This window comes from Hemiscyllium ocellatum, chromosome 1, assembly GCF_020745735.1.
Source record: "Hemiscyllium ocellatum isolate sHemOce1 chromosome 1, sHemOce1.pat.X.cur, whole genome shotgun sequence".
Lineage (NCBI taxonomy): Eukaryota > Metazoa > Chordata > Chondrichthyes > Orectolobiformes > Hemiscylliidae > Hemiscyllium > Hemiscyllium ocellatum.
This window is the reverse complement of record NC_083401.1, coordinates 135,355,693-135,373,525: the sequence shown is the minus strand read 5'-3', so window position 1 is coordinate 135,373,525 and position 17,833 is coordinate 135,355,693. Positions and strand designations below refer to the sequence as shown.

General features: G+C 40.9%; 1 protein-coding gene across 6 annotated transcripts in view; it reads right to left on the bottom strand.

Annotated features, from left to right (window-relative positions):
• The window catches only part of paqr3a (progestin and adipoQ receptor family member IIIa), a 34,838-nt gene extending 25,596 nt beyond the window's left edge, over positions 1–9,242 (bottom strand). For 3 of the 6 annotated variants that reach the window (XM_060826308.1, XM_060826300.1, XM_060826262.1), the window contains exons 1-3: positions 8,659–9,242; positions 8,149–8,337; positions 7,468–7,630 (exon numbers count right to left, since the gene is read on the bottom strand). In XM_060826308.1, the coding sequence (XP_060682291.1) occupies positions 7,468–7,630; positions 8,149–8,333 (348 nt within the window). In that variant the 5' untranslated portion in view covers positions 8,334–8,337; positions 8,659–9,242. Of the gene's footprint in view, positions 1–7,467; positions 7,631–8,148; positions 8,338–8,556; positions 8,633–8,658 lie in introns of those variants that run through there. The other 3 variants (XM_060826291.1, XM_060826271.1, XM_060826282.1) reach the window with 3 other exon arrangements.
• Positions 9,243–17,833: the final 8,591 nt, after the last annotated feature.

Below are 17,833 nucleotides of genomic sequence, written 5' to 3'. Positions count from 1 at the left end.
GTTTTCAGCAGTAGAATTATACTTACTCAGAAAATTGAATAATTTTAAAAATTTGAAATATCCTCTTAAATGTCTACCACTGAATCTCTATTGACCTAGCCTGGTACACTGATTCTCTTCAGCTAGTTCATGCCCACATTGTTGTCCTTATTTAATTTTAAAATGCTACTCTTAAACCTAATCTTCCCCTTTCAAACTGGATGGAAAATTTAATCTTGTGGTCACTGCTACCAAGGGATGCCTTTACCACAATCTGCTCTTATTCGATGATTAGGTCTACTTCTACCTACTCTCTGCTCAGTTTTAGAACGTGCTGCTCTCAGAAATAATCTCAAAATCATTCTATGAATTCCTCATCCAAGCTAATGTTAATATGATCTTTTTTTCAGCTAATAAGTAGATTAAAGTCACCCTGATTATTGCATCTTGTTATCACAACCAAATTATTTTTGTATACTGTGGTTACCTTTGTCCACTGTAGTCTACTCCAACTAGCAACTTTTTTCCCCTATTAATTTCCATTTGAACCAATTCTATCTTGATCTTCTGAACCAAGAATATGTTTAATTATTGCACAAATGCTATCCTCGACTAATAGTGCTCCTCTCCACCTTTATCGAGCTTCCTATTCTTTTTGAATAACACATCCCTCACTATTCAGGATCTAATCCTTATCCTGAAGCCACATCTCTGTAATGGATATTAGTTGATATTTGTTTACTATCAATTTGTTACTTTATGATGAATGTCACCTATATTCAGATACAGAGCCACTAATTTTATTTTTTTATCTTTCTAACATCTCATCTTGACTGTTGGTGTATTCACAATTTTGTTTCTACACTGTCCCTTTTTGCCACTACCTGACCCTCATTTTCCGTCTTACTTTTCTTCTCTTAACCTTTTCTCTACTCTTTGGTATATTATGTTTTCATATGATTTCTTGCCTTCGCTATTTAGTTTAAAAATCATCTCTACTTCTCTAGTTATGAGGTTTGCAAGAACACCCTTCCCAGCACAATTCAGGTGTAGACCATCCCAACGGTACAGCCTTTACTTTCCCCAGTACTAATGCCAGCGACCCTCAAACCCGGAATGCTAGTCTTTGAGCCATGTACCCTTCTTAATTTTATGCAGCCGACACCAATTTGCACATAATCTCTAGATTATTACCTGTGCTATGACCTTTGAGATTCTATATTTTAATTTAGTACCTAGCTCTTCGTACTCTATGCAGCATCTCTTTCCTAGTTAGACGTCATTGGTGCTAACATGGATCACAACCACTCACATGGTAAGTTCCTTTCCAGCCCCTTCAAAAGAAACACAAACATCTGGACTCTCACTTTGCTGCAGAGGAGAACATTAATCCCCCTCAAAATGGAGAAATGTGACCAGTGCTGTCCCACAGGGATCTGTTGTGATATACATAAACCACTGTTGTGATATACATAAATGATTTGGAAGAAGGTCTAGGTTGCCTCATTCGCAAGTTTGCAAATGACACTAAGACTGGTGGAGTCGCAGATAATGAAGGGGACTATCAGAGAATACTTCAGAATATAGATAGATATATTGGAGAATTGGGCAGATAAATGGCAGATGGAGTTCACTCCGGACAAATGCAAGGTGATGCATTTTGGAAGATGCAATTCTAGAGCAAACTATACAGTAAATGGATAAGTCCTGAGAAAAATTAATATACAGAGAGATCTGGGTGTTCAGGTCCATTGTTCCCTGAAGGTGGCAATGCAGGTTAGCAGGGTGGTCAAGGCGGCACACAGCATGCTTTCCTTCATCTGACAGGATATCGAGTACAAGCGTTGGCAGGTCATGTTACAGGTGTATCAGACTTTGGTTCGGCCACATTTGGAATACTGCGTACAGTTCTGGTCTCCACATTACCAAAAAGATGTGGATGCTTTGCAGAGGAGGTTCACCAGGATGTTGCCTGGTGGAGGATGCTAACTATGAGGAGAGGTTGAATAGATTAAGATTATTTTCATTGGAAAGGAGGTGGTTGAGGGGGGACATGATTGATGCCTACAAAATCATGACCGGTGGAAACAGGGTTGATAGCAAGAAACTTTTTCCCAGAGTGGAGGATTCAATTACTAACGGTCACAAGCCCAAAGTGAAAGGGGAAAAGTTTAGGGGAGATATGCGTGGAAAGTTCTTCATGCAGAGGGTGGTGGATGCCTGGAATGCTTTGCCAGAGGAGGTGGTAGAGGCGGGAATGTTAGCATTATTTAAGATGTATCTAGACAGATACATGAATGGGCAGGGAGCAAAGGGTTACAGATCCTTAGAAAATAGGTGGCAGGTTTAAGTAGAGGATCTGAATTGATGCAGGCTTGGAGAGCCGAAGGGCATGTTCCTGTGCTTAAGGTTCTTTGTTCTCACTATATTACCTTCTACTACAGTCCTTATTGCTTCCCTGACTTGAATGGTTTCCTCTGCATATCATGCTCATCCATCCTACAGCACCTATTCTCATCCAAACGATCCACTCAAAGCTACTGCAGAGGCTGCACAACTGCAGAGGCCGCACAACTGCAGAGGCCGCACTGCTGCCCCCTCGGTCCCTTACCACATCAGAAGACCCCATCCTAAGTGGTGTGATTGCCTCCTAATACTAAGAATCTGAATAACCTACCGCCTCTCTAATGCATCCCAATACCTGTAGTTCAGCTTCAAACTCAAACCCTGTGCTGAAGCTGCTTGGAACTTCAAACATTCACTGTGGAGGTCAATCATACTAGTATCCAGGAATTCCACATGCTGCAGCCTTGACATAACACCTGCCCTGCTGTCATGAATACATGTTAATTTATTAATTGTATTAATTACTGATGTTGCTTTTTGCAAATTTTATTGACTTTACCACCAATTTGTATACCATCTTAAAACTTAAGAATAGAAAAGGCCCTTAATCACTGAGAAGAGACTCAACGTACACCTACTTCTTTCCTGGGAGAATAGCAAGATGCAATTCCAATCAGATCCAATTAAGCTAGCACTGTCTGAGTCAGCCTGCCAGAGTACTTACCTTACCCACTGTTCGAGGTGTTGCTAACTGCTTGTCACAGGTCCTCACTTCACTTAATGGACTTTCATCACTTATGAATGGTCACTTTCTACCTCTTTACAATGGTCCCATACCTTCATTACTGCCATAGGTGCAATTTATTTCACTGAAGCCTTTCTTGCAACATATATGCAGTGCATTGACAGTTATTTTTGAGGTTCACAAATACTCTGCTCAAGTAAAACAACTTTAATCATGGTTCAGAACATTAGAAGCTGTAGGCCATTGGTCTGTGGAGCCTGCTCTGCCATTTATTAAGGTTATAGCTGATCCAATTAAGCCTTGACTCCAGATTTCTAGCCTGTAACCTTTAAATCTCATCAATCAAAAACATATCCCATTCTTCTTCACCTCAGCATCTCTGCTGGAAAGCAGGCCTGATCTAATGTTGTGAATTAGACTACTGGCAAGGTAAGTCTCAAATCCACTCCAATTTGCACAGGATGTGGACATGATCCACAGCAGTCACACTAACTGCGCCAACTGGCACACCCAAGGAATACAAATGGAGTTTGAAGAAGCCCTTTAAAGTCTGTGATGGTCTATCTATACTAAATGGTATAACATTTCAAGTGCTAATCCAAGTACTTTTTAAAGACTGTGAGGTTTCCCATTCTACTGCCCTCCCATGCAGTGCATTTTAGATTCCCACTACTTTATGGTGAAAAACTTTTCCTCAACTTCCTTCTAAGCCTTCTGCCCTGCATCTTAAAATTATGTCACCTTAATATTAACCCTAGAATTAAGTGGAACTCCTGCTTCTTATTGACCCTGTTTGTGTCTTCATAACCTTACACATTTCAAATAGTTTTATTCTCAGCTTTCTCTGCTCCAAAGTAAACAACCCAAGCCTCTCATAACCCCAGGCAACATCCTGGTGAATCACCACTGTTCCATCCCTCCAATGCAATCACATCTTAGTGTGGTGATCAGAACTACATGCAGTACACCAGTTGTGGCCTAACAAAAATTTTGTCCAGCTCTAACATAATCTCCCTGCTCTTACAATCTATGCAAGTATCCTGCCCCCTTTGGGGAATTTGTGGACAAGTACCCCAAGATCTCTCTGGTTCTGAGATTTCCAATATCATTGAGTAATCCTTTTCCTTGTTCTTTCAAAGTGCATCATCTCACACTTCTTAGGATTAAATTTCCACTGCCTCTGATCTGCCCAATCCATCTATATCTTCTTATAACCTCAGAGTTGCTTCTTCACTTTTAAGCACCTGACCGATTTGGTGTGGTAACATCCACTTTTATGTTATGTTGCACTGTGGTGCTATGAATAATGGTGGTTGAAGCTCTGATTTCTTTCCATCTCGTGGCTGACAAGGAATCTCTCCTGTCGGTAGGAATTTGCAGATCAATATTCAAAGCTGTTTGGCCACATTATAATTACATCTAACCTTCAGGTGAGACCTGATGTTGAAGCTTCTGGCTCAGAGGTAGGGACACTTATCCACTATGCCTCAAGACATTCACTGAATATTTTCTAGGCTGAGTTGGCAATGACCACACTTCCACTGCTTGGTGGGAAGGAGAGTTCAAAATACTACTGATATTACAAAAACAAATTACTTCTCATCGACATCTTAAGCGGGAGATTTCTTATTTGAGTGTACCCCTTGTTCTGTTTCCTTTCATGTAGGAATTATGCTCACATCCAAATCATTTTTATAAATGATGAAAAGTAGTGGACCCAGCACCGATCCTTGTGGTACTCCACTGGTCACACGCCTCCAGTCTGAAAAACAACCCTCCACCACCACCCTCCTCTGTCTTCTTCCTTTTGAGCCAGTTCTGTATCCAAATGGCTAGTTTCTCCCTCTATTCCATGAGATCTAACCTTGCTAACCAGTCTCCCATGGGGAACCTTGTTGAACGTCTTACTCAAGTCCATACAGATCACATCTACCACTCTGCCCTCATCAATCCCCTTTGTTAACTTTCTGAAGGCTTCCCATTTTCCAGCCATCCCTTTACCTGCGAACTTCAGTCAGCTTTTGAAAGTTCTTGCCTAATACCGTCAAAATTGGCCTTTCTCCAATTTAAAACTTCAACTTTTAGATCTGGTCTATCCTTTTCCATCATTATTTTAAAACTAATAGAATTTGGTCGCTGGCCCAAAAGTGGTCCCACACTGACATCTCAGTCACCTGCCCTGCTTTACTTCCCAAGAGTAGGTCAAGTCTTGCACCTTCTCTCATAGGTAAATCCACATACTGAATCAGAAAATTTCCTTGTACACACTTAAATTCCTCTCTGTCGAAACCCGAACACTATGGCAGCAACTGTCTATGTTTGGAAAATTAAAATTCCCTATCATAACCACCCTATTATTCTTACAGATAACTGAGATCTCCTTACAAATTTGTTTCTCAATTTCCCTCTGACTATTAAAAGCTCCAATCCCAATGAGGTGATCATTCTTTTCTTATTTCTCAGTTCCACCCAAATAACTTCCCAGTTTGAATATCCGGGAATATCCTCCCTCACTACAGCTGTAATGCTATCCCTTATCAAAAATGCCACTCCCCCTCCTCTCTTGACCCCCTTTCTATCCTTCCTATAGTACTTGTATCCTGGAACATTAAGCTGCCAGTCCTGTCCATTCATGAGCCATGTTTCTGTAATTGCTATGATATGCCAATCCCATGTTCCTAACTGTGCTCTGCATTCATCTGCCTTCCCTGTTAGGCCCCTTGCATTGAAATAAATACAGTTTAATTTGTCAGTCCTACCTTGTTTTCTGCTCTGTCCCTGCCTGCCCTGCCTGTTTGACTCTTCTGTTCTCAACTGTACCAGTCTCGGATTGATCTCTTTCCTCACTATCTCCCTGGGTCCCACCACCCTCCTTACTAGTTTAAATCCTCCTGACCAGCTCTTGCAAATCTCCCTGCCGTTGTTGTGGTTCTGTTCGTACAACAACGAGCACCCGAGCTACAAATCTTCGCACAAACCTTGAATCTCCCTGCCATTATATTAGTCCCCTTCCGATTTAGGTGCCATCCATTTATCTTGTAGAAGTCACTTCTACCCCAAAAGAGATTCCAATGATCCAAAAATGTGAATCCTTTTCCCATACACCAGCTCCTCAGCCATGCATTCATCTGCTCTATCCTATTCCTGCCCTCACCAGGTCATAGCACCAGGAGTAATGCAGATATTACTACTCTGGAGGACCTTTTTAAATTCCTGCCTAACTCTCTGTAATCTCCCTTCAGAATCTCAACCTTTTCCCTTCATATGTCGTTGGTTCCAATGTGGACAATGACCTCTTGATGGCCCTTCTTCCCCATGAGAACATTCTGCACCCTCTGAGATATCCTTGATCCTGGCACCAGGAATGCAACACACCATTCTGATTTTTCGCTGCTGGCTTCAGAAATGTCTGTCTGTACCTCGGACTAGAGAGTCTCTTAACGCAATTGATCTTTTGGAATCTGATGTACTCCTCATTGAGACCAAGACTAGAGAGTCCATTAATGCAATTGATCTTTTGGAATCTGATGTACTCCTCTATTGCAATACCAGGAACTTGGCTGTTCGAGCTATGTTCCCAAGAATCCATCACCCCCTACATTTTCCAAACAGCATACTTGTTTGAAATGGGGATAGTCACAGAAGACTCCTTCACGAACTGCCTACCTCTCTTACCTTTCCTGGAGCTAACCCATCTATGTGACTGTATTTGCAACTTTTCCCCCTTCCTATAACTGTCATCCATCATATCCCCTTGCTCGTAACCTCCTCATTGCCTATAATTGTCTCTCGATCTGATCCATTTGATCTGACAGGATTTGCAAACAACAGCATTTATTGCAGATATAATCCTCAGTAACCTGTAAACTCTCCATCAACTCCCACATCCGACAAGAGCATATCACTCCATCCCGTGAATGAATTTTTTAAAAAAGGCACTTTAAGCATGCATAAACATTTCTACTTACAGTAGATGAAACTCTTTCTGGAACCAAAGTGAAGGAATGATAATAAATAAACTAGGCACAGATATGAAATTCTTCCTGTTTTACTAATACAAAACTGTAACAGTTTACTCTATCTAGCACATTTGAATGCTACAATAGTGAGAAAATACTTTTCTTTCAGACATCAGTGTATGGATGTGACACTTTCATAATCCTCACCAACATCTACCTGGGTCAAATGCAAAATTTACACCATCATTCTATTTCGCGGCAACTGACAGCAAAAGAATGTTGAGATGGTCCCTTAAGAGGGGTACTGGTCAGATCATAATGTCAACTGACATATAGTCGCTGGAGTATCCACTGTACATGGAAGGGAAAAAAGACATGCATTCCAACATTCCCTTAATATTTTTTTTAAAATGGATAAACATTATCTAAACTACTTGCCTGGAAGCAGAAGAGACATATGGAATATATAACATAATCATCCCTAGAGGCACTTGCCGCAGGAAGTACAGTGGTCATGTCATAAATGCCAAGACTGAAAAACAGGAAAAATCCAAGTAGATGACTCCAGATATTCACCGTCTCGTTAGAAAGGATGAAAAGACTGTAGAAGAAAGTATTATATTATTCCAATGCAAAATACAGGAACAATTATTTGAGTAACGAAACCAATTTCCTAAATCAAAAACAGAAATTGCTGGAGAAACTCAAAAGCTTTGGCAGCATCTGTGGGAAGAAAGCAGAGTTTACATTGTGAGTCCATTGTCTCTTCCAAACCTGCTGAGTTTCTCCATCAATTTCTATTTTAGTCTCAGATCTCCAGCATTTGCAGTTCTTTGTCTTAATTTCCTAAATCTTCTGGAGAGCTAAGTAAAATGTCTTTGCACATGTGCTAACATTTTGTACATTTACCATTTCAGATACATTGCCTTTATCAAGTAATGGTTAAATATTTTATGATTGGCACCAGATCATTAATACTTCCAAATTAGTTACTAAAGTATAGTTTACAATTTTGTTTGAGGGATAATGATTGATTTGTATTCTGGAAATACATTGCTATACAAACATGTATGAAAATTAATTTGAGAAAGATCTTAATTACTTTGATCTATAATTTACCTTTTCAAGCATAATTTTGAAGGTAGATAAGCTCTATATCCATCTGTAATGTAAGGATTATCCTTAAGGAAGGATGGAATTTGTTCGTAAGTGTACAGGCGGATGTCTCGTGGTACAAGAACAGGCCAATAATGGTAGTTTCCTAGTTCAATATAGTGGGCACTTTTAAGCAACTTCTGAGGCATGATGCTGGAAATAATAGAGAAATGAAAAGAACATCGTTTTTTTTTAACATGATGAATGTATGATTAAGTCAATAAGATTCCTTTAACAATATCATAAGTGATTAAAGGCTGCTCCATTTGAAAAAAATTACAAGAATCTCTTAGGTCTCTAGTATTCTGAATAATCTATTGTACACCACTTGGCAAAATATTCAATAATACTTTTCATCTGGAGGTATTTTACCTTATTTAGAATCAACATTGTGGAAACATGCGAGGAGATGATGCTGGAGTCTGATATAAGCTTAACTATTTCCTCATGATATAAACTAATGATATTTCTCACCTTATGCCTATGAAAATTAGTTCAATAAAGTGAATGTTCCATCAAGAAACGCTCCATCAAGTGACTATAGAACTGTTCCAAAACAGCCCATTGTCAATGAATTGTTTGGTTTAACAAAGTCCCGCGGTAACTTCTCTGAGGGAGTTAACGGTGTCAGTGAGAGGTCCGCCGCAGGGACAGTCCCACACCCGCCCCTACATTAACCAGTGCGTGCTGTCACCTGCCCGTCTGTACACGGGGACACTTCCAGCTGGCATTTCACCGCCGGCACTCGGGCCGATAGGGAGGGAGAGTGAGTGGAGCCGGGGTGTGGGGACAATGAGGACCGGGAGGGAGAGTGAGGGCCGACCCTGCCGACTCTGTTCTCTCGAGCCCGAGGCTCAGGCCTTGAACCGGATGGAATCCGTGCGGGCACTTCCGGCTCAACGGTTACCCTCGTGCCGGGGTCACACTGGATCAGCGGGTGGCGGGTGATGTCAGACTGTGTCAGACTCCGGGAGGGAGGGGAGGGGATCACATCAGATCAGACCTGACCTGACCGCGGGGGAGGTGTCCCACTGGATCAGACACCCAGCCATCTTATCACTTTCTTCATTGGCTGTTTTTTTTCAGAAACAGCACATGACATCATTCTCTAAGGTGATTTGTACAGCCCCAGGTTTTATCCCCCTGTAACTTTGCTGCCACCATGTTAAGGTTGACCTGCCCGTTATTTACTCTTTATCATTAAGGTGCAGCTATCCTTCAGTGTCCTGCACCTCTGCCCAGTGCAATCTGAAAAATAATGGCCAGAATCTCTATGATTTCTTCCCCTATTGCAGCTTTAGCAGTCTGCAATAGATGTTCTGTCTGAGCCCAGTTGTGTATCCAGTTTCAAGAATGCGCAACAATATTTGGGGTGGCACAGTGGTTAGCACTGCTGTCTCACAGCGCCACAGACCCGGGTTCAATTCCCGCCTCAGGCGACTGACTGTGTGGAGTTTGCACATTCTCCCCGTGTCTGCGTGGGTTTCCTCCGGGGGCACCGGTTTCCTCCCACAGTCACAAAGATGTGCAGGTCAGGTGAATTGGCCATGCTAAGTTGCCCGTAGTGTTAGGTGTAGGGGTATGGGTGGGTTGTGCTTTGGCGGGTCGGTGTGGACTTGTTGGGCCAAAGGACCTGCTTCCACACTAAGTAATCTAATCTAATCTTAATACTTCCTCCTTCACAATATTTATTCGTATCCAAGGTGACCAATGCTGAGCAATGAAAAAGTAAACACACTGGTGTTAGCAAGATACTGGTGCTGGGCATTGGGTCAGGCAATGCTTTGAAATGGGGTGTCTGGGTGAGATAGGGAGATGAACAGGTAAAGGGATGGTTTGAATTTGGGAGTCCTTCAAAAATGAGCTGAGAGTCCAGAGGCAGTATGTTTCTGTTAGTGTGAAGGGCAAGGCTGATATTTGTTGGGAATGCTGGATGACAAAAGAAATTGAGGTTGTGATCAAAAAAAAGAAGGAGGCATATGTCAGGTATAGACAGCTGGGAATGAGTGAATCTCTCAAGTATATGCAGTAGGAGTATGCTCTAGAGAGAAACCTGGAGGGCAGAAAGGGGATATGAGATAATTTGGCAAACAGAGTTAAAGGGAATCCAAAGGGATTCTACAAACACATTAAGGGCAAAAGAGTAACTAGGCAGAGAATGAAACCCCTGAATTTTTTTGTGTGCCTTACTGTGAAGAAAATCTGAAGCTGTAACAAAGTTGTACCAAATTACTGTTACACCTAATTCTACCACAAGACTCAGACGGTCATTGGAAAATCTGAGATCTAACAGTAGAGTACTGGGGAGTGTTGCCAAACAAAGAGACCTTGGGGTGTAGGTTCCTTGAAAGTGGAGTCGCAAGTAGACAGGGTAGTAAAGAATTTGTTTAGTATGCTTGCCATTATTGGTCAGTGCATTCAGTGTAGGACTTGGGATGTCATTTTGCAGCTACAGGACATTGGTTAGGCCACTTTTGGAATACTGCATTCAATTTTGGTCTCTACTACAGGAAAGATATTGTTAAATTTGATGTGGAGAAGCTGGTGTTGGATTAGGGTGGACAAAGTTAAAAATCACACCACACTAGGTTATAATCCAACAGGTTTATTTGAAAGCACTAACTTTCAGAGTGCTGCTCCTTCATCAGGTGCTGCTTCCTGATGAGGGAGCAGCGCTCAGAAAGCTAGTGTTTCCAAATAAACCAGTTGGATTATAACCTGGTGTTGTGTAATTTTTAACATTGTTAAATTTGAAAGCATTCACAAAAGATTTGCAAGGATGTTGCTGGGGTTGGGGGATTTGAGCTATAGAGAAAGCTGAATAGGCTGGAGCTATTTTCCCTAAATCATTGGAGACCGAAGAATGACATTATAGAAGTTTGCAAAATCAAGAGGGGCATGGATAGGGTGAATAGCCAATGTATTTTTCCCAGGGTAGGGAATCCAAAACTATGTGACATAGGTTAAAACTGAGGGGGGAAAGATTTGAAATGGGAGAAAGTGAGGACTGCTGATACTGGAGAGTCAGAGTCGAAAAGAGCGGCACTAGAAAAGCCCAGCAGGTTAGGCAGCATCCAAAGAGCAGGAGTATCGATGTTTCGGGCATAAGTCCTTCATCAGGATTTAAAATGACCTAAGAAGTAACTTTTTCATGCAGAGGGCAGTAAATGTATCCAATGAGCTGGCATAGGAGATGGTGGAGGCTGGTACAATTGCAACATTTAAAAGGCATCTGGATAGGTACATGAATAGGAAGGTTTAGAGGGATCTGAGCCAAATGCTAGCAAATGGGACTAGATTAATTTCAGATAACTGGTCAGCATTGACAAGTTGGACTGAAGGGTCTATTTCCATGCTAAACAACTCTATAACTCTAGAAGTGGTACTGTGAGACTGTGAATATAGCGAAACTTTGAGACCTTGCGATCATGATGCTACTAACTTGTGTCTCACCATGGGACACCTGTGGACAATGTGTGGAAGTGTTGCTTCAGTAGAAGTCATAAGACTCAGCTATCGGTGGTGGGGTGGGGTGGCTGGTGGTTACATGCTAACAACAGGCCACAGACAGATGTGGTAAATCAATTAGATTAGCAGCTGCACAGAGCAACTGCAACTGTCACGTATGAGGTAAAAGGGGAAGTACCCAGAGACTCGCAGTGTATAAAAATGCACTGATATTGTTCAGCAGTGTGCCTACTTTTTGGACACCTGCTCTTCCAAGAACGTATGAATAAAGACTGCTTCGGAATTTGACTCAGACTAAAATAATTTGGCAGTGAGCTTCGTTTCTCACACACCCAAAGGGCCAACCTTAAATCTTCAGCACCCAATGCGAGTATGGAAACAAAGCCTGCAGATACAGAAGCAATTTGGAACAAAACATTCCAACAAGACCGCACATGGGACAAAAGGCCAAATTCCTGGAAGATTCTGGGACAGCTGGACACCCTGTAACATCCCTCCTCCATAACTCTGTAATATCAACTTTGTCACTCTCCTGAAAACAGAAGTAAAATATTCATGAAAAATAATGGTCACGTCTTGCACCTCTTCATGTAAATTATTTTAATGGCCTCCAGTACATGTACTCCTTCCCCCAGGTTTATTATGGCTGAAAGCCCTTAAATTTCCCTTTTCCCCATTGCCCCTCTGTGGCGATTGTCTCAAGCTTTAGTTCATCATTCAGCATGAGGTCCTGGACCTTGGGATATTTCAGTCTGCAAAACATTGTTGATGATAACTTACCACTGGAAGACCAGCAAGTTTCAAGAACGCTAAAGAGCAACTTTAACTTAGTTGATTGTCCTCCAAAAATAGTTAATGTTTGTCTCAGTTTATGTCCCTGCAAACAGCCCATGTAGCACAAAATTGCAGAGTTACACAGCACAGAAACAGATCCTGCAGTCCAACTCATATATGCGAACCAAGTTTCCCAAACCAAACTAGTCGCAGTTGCCTGCATTTGGCCATAACCTATAAACCTTTCCTTTTCATGTGCCTATCCAAATGTCTTTCAAATGTTATAACTGTACCTGCAAAAACCACTTTTTCTGGCAGTTCGTTCCACACAAGCACCACCCTCTTTGAAAAAGTTGCCCCTCAGGTCCCTTTAAACCTTTCTCTTAACACCTTAAAAATATGCCCTCTAGTTTTGAACAAACACACACACACACACCGTAGTAAATGACTTTGGTGTTCATCATCTATGCCCCTCATAATTTTATAAACGTCTATAAGGTCACTCCTCAACCTCCTACGCTCCAGTGAAAAATGTTCCCACCTATATCTTACAACTCAAACCCTTTGGTCCCAACAATGTCCTGGTAAATCTTTTCTGAGCCCTCTCCAATTTAATAATATCCTTTCAATAGCAGGGTGAACCTTGTCAGAAACTATTGCATCTCTTTCTGGACTTTCTAAAAGCACTTTCCAGCAAAAGGTGGACAATAATCTCCTCCAAAGTAACCACTTTGAGGACACCATATATAGGGGATGAAAGTCCAAGTAATTATCCAAGGACCTGAGAGCGAAAATCTTTCTCATTACCAGCCAGTTTATAAAATATCTTCATGCTTGTTTGAAAGTTTTGCTGATAAAGCATTCTGCAAAGGATTTAACATTCTACTCAGAGAACAGTCTTATACAGCCTTGCTCCTTGAATACTGCCTGGCCTGCTGTGTTTTTCTAGCTCCACACTTTTGGAATGGACATACATTGTCAACATCAAGCTTATTGAAACGGCTTAGACTGAGTGCATCAAGAAATGTTTATTTCTATTGAATCTCTGGTTATTTCCAATTTTAAAATTTTGCATGGAATGTAAGTTATAAATGTTAAGATTATTACAATCACATTGAAGTATCTAGGGGAACCAGAGCTTCTTTTCCACTATGCTTGGTGGACATTACATGTCAACGTCTGATAGTCAAAAATGTTTTTTTTTAGATGCAAAACTTTTACACAAGGAACAGCTAATACAGCTGCAGAGTTTTATGGCACTGTGGCCAGACTCGTTTTCGCAAAACCAGGGACAGATAGAACCTCAACATGTGTAATACTCAGTGTATATTACACTCTGGTTCCATTGATGCAGATCTACACCAAGATGACCATCAGGATGAGGGCAATGTTTAGTTGATTTTCTTCCTGTTTATTTAACAGTTTGCATGTCATATGCTTGTGAAAATAGTCCAAATTTGACATGTGGTTTAGATAGAAGAGAACTCTGGTGATTGCCTCACGGCAAGAATGGGAATGGAGCAGACCTACAGCATGTACACCTGCATTGTAAAGAAAGCCTTCTATCTGATGCCCAGTACTTTCCTGTAATGGAGAGGGAGAGAGAGTCCTCCTTCATGCCCAATTTTTGTTTTACCATCCTAATTACTTCCCACAGATTTTAACCACATACCACGGATCCTCCAAATCATTTCCCCAGCACGTTGAGGTGGTTTGATCTGATGGTGAAGGGGACAAACAATTATTTGATCCAATTCCCAATGAATATTTAACAAGGGTCTTTTTATTCATTATTTCCAAAAACATTTTGTAATCATTATTTTAAAACTGCAGAATGATATGTTTAGGTTTGAACATGCAGAATTTGTTTACCTCAATGTGATTGTAATAATCTTAACATTTATAACTTACATTCCACGCAAAATTTTAAAATTGGAAATAACCAGAGAGTCAATAAAAATAAACATTTCTTGATGCACTCAGTCTAAGGTGCCTCAAAACCATTTCAATAAGCTTGATGTTAACAATGTATATCCCTTCGAAAAATGTGCTAGAAAAGCACAGTAGGCCAGGCAGCATTCAAGGAGCAAGAGAGTCAATGTTTCAGGAATAAGCCCTTCATCAGAAATGTGAGGGCAATGAAGAGGGCTGAGAGAGTAAATAGGAGGGTGGGGGTCGGGGATAGGGAGATCAGCATCTACCTATCGCCTTCACAGCCACCATTCCCCATCCCTAACCCCACCATCCTATTTATCTCTCAGCCTCTTCCTCCTCTCTACATTCCTGATAAAGGGCTTATGCCCAAAGCATCAACTCTCCTGCTCCTCAGATGCTACCTGGCCTATTGAGCTTTTCCAGCACCATACGTTTTGACTCTGATAACCAGCATCTACAATCTTCAGTTTCTCCCAATGTATGTCAGACAAGGTTGACCTTGTTTATTTTTTCTCAGGAGATTGTAAAGACACAGACTCCGAAATATCTGGGGTTGATCTACTTGAGAATGCTTTCAAGTTTTTAAGAAACAAAATTGTATAATGAAAGGGGAGTGGCAAGTTCTCCCAGCTCAGCTTTTCTCTGGTTTGGTTTTAGCAGTCTGGCTATTCACAGAAAGCAGGCAGTCAGTGAGGCTGCTGATTCAAGAAACAGTTACATGGAAGAAGATATTGCATGCTGCCATCTCTCTCTTTCCTGTAAGACCCTGTGTTTGATTTTACCTTTTGTGCCAAGGAGTGTTTAAGGGGACTGATGCAAGTGTTTAGAACAGCATCATTAAATTGGGATAATCCAGGGGTTTGCGGATAGATTTAAGTTATTCGGTATTCTGCTCTCTTTTGTTAATGTTTCATTTGGTAATCTTGTCAATAAATACTGTTTTATTTAAAACAAAGTGGTTTGACCAGCTGCATCTCTCCTGGAATATCCACTTTACACCTGCTTAAACAACTAGCAAAGTTAGAGTCTGGAGTAGTTTCTTGGAATATTTTGAGGGGCTCTGACCTAGTCCATAACAGATTAGGGGCTCTTTGTGGGATTTATTCTATAGTTCCAATTTGAGATTAGGATTGCTGGGCTTGAAAGCAGCGAGTAGTAGTTGTTAGTGGCTTTTGTTCTGGGTGTTGAATTTGATTGGTTTAAATAGTGCTGGGATAGCAATAGCTCTTTCAGTCACCAAGAGTTTTCTGGGGGTGGAAGAAGTGTCTTTGGGGGTTTTGCAAAAGGTGATTAAGGCCAAGCTGCTGGAATTAGCAGACAAGCTGGGATTGGAGCTGCCTCTTTCTGTAAGGAAAGGAGAGATAATTACAGCAATAACTCAGCATTTAAATTTGCTGGAAACACCATCAGAATCTATAGAGACTGCTGAAATTCAGCTTGAATTAGAGGCAAAAGTCAAGGAAAGTGTAACAGAAATGAAACAATTTGAATTACGATTAAAAACAGGAAAGAGAAAAAGAACAAATTGCTTTTGCAGAACAAAAGAAAAGAGAGAGAAGAGATAGAAAGAGAGAGGAAAGGAAGAGAGAGAGAGTTTGAACTTCAGAAATTGGCAGTTAGACAGTAAAGTCAGTTTAAAAGGCTGGAGATGAAGGCTGAAGGTAAGCTTCACATGGAAGAGCAGAGAGTTAAAATGGCAAAATTAGCAGCTGAAATGGCTGATGATTATGAGTTGGTATATAAATCAAAGTTTGGCTTCAAAACTCAATTTCAGTCCATGAGGGATAGAAATTAGGGAAAAGAGATATTCTCGGTGGTAACAGAAAGGTAGATTTCGGTGATGATTATAAAGATAACTTACTATAGGGTATAAAGGAAACCTTTGAAGGGGAAAGAGAAGTTAAAACACTCCAGTGTTTTTACTGCAATAAAGTAGGCCACATGAAATGACAATGTTGGTGGGTTAGGAAAATCACTGGGAAGCCAGATGTAGGAAAACAGGATAAAGCCAGTGAATTTTGTTGGAAAGGGAACAGAAAGCACAGTGGAGGCTAGAAAGCTGCACCACAATGTACAAGCTGGTTGGAGGTTGTTTAAGCAGGAAGTGCCAGATCGTCTTAAACCATATACTTGCAACGGTAAAGTTTACTCACATAGGCCAGGAGCAGCAGATAAAGATGTTGCAATATTGAGAGATACAGGATCCTCTCAATCTGTGTGCTTGAAAGATAAGGAAATATGTACCTCTGATGGACTATTGCCAGAAAAGGTATTAGTAACGGGAATTCACGGTGAGACAAGAAGCACTCAGTTATGTAATGTGGGGTTGGAGCATCCAGTGAAGAGTGGAGAAGTCGTGGTAAGAGTATTGGACAAACCCTCAGCTCCAAGAATATAATTTGTCCTTGCTAACGATAAAGCTGGTTCACAGGTAGGAGTGCTGCTAGTTGCAGTTGAAAAGCTAGTAGAAACTGAGGCAACTGAACTATTGCAGGGCGCATATCCTGGGATTTTTCTGGACTGTGTGGTAACAGGGTCACAAAGTCACTAGTTGAAACAGGAGAGATCAAAAAGCTCAGATTCAGCAGAACCTCTTTTTGATCCGATGTTTGAGACAAGCCAGGAGTAGATAGATGACACAGCACACATCTTTAGCTTGATAAATTAACTGAGTTACAGCAGAAAGTTGAACATTTAAAGCAATTGTATCAAAAGGCATACACAGAAAAAGAATCTGAAAGTATCCTTGAATGTTAATATCTTAAAAATGAGGAAATGGAGACCATCACATATTCAGGCAGATGAGAAATGGACCGAAGTTTATCAAGTCATATTGCCAGTGGGTTATCGAAAGGAGATGTTGTGGGTGGCGCATGAACTACCACTACGGGGTCATTCAGGAGTGCGAAAAACTCAAGCTAAAATACAAAAGTATTTTTACTGGCCTGGACTGCACAAGGATGTAGTTAAATTTTGCCAGACATGTCACACATATCAGGTAATTGGAAAACTACAGGCAGTAATAAAACCTGCACTTTTAATACCCATTCCTGTATTTAAGGAACTATTTACAAGAGTCTTAATTAATTGCATAGAACCCCTACCTAAAACAAAAAGTGGGAGTCAGTATTTGTTAACAATAATGAAACAACAAGACTTGCAGAGGCCATTCCATTATGCAATATTGCAGCTAAAAGGTTTATTGAGGAATTACTCAAACATTTCACCAGATACAGACTACTCATAGAGATACAATCAGATCAAGGGTCCAACTTTACATCAAAATTATTCAAGTAAGTTTTGGTGAGCTTAGGAATGAAGCAATTCAAATCTCTGTATACCATCCAGAGTCACAGGGAGTGCTAGAAAGGTAGCACCAGACATTAAAGACCATGTTGAGGACTTACAGTGAAGACTGTCCAGATGATTGGGATAAGGGAACTCCATTTGTACTTATTGCAATCAGAGATGC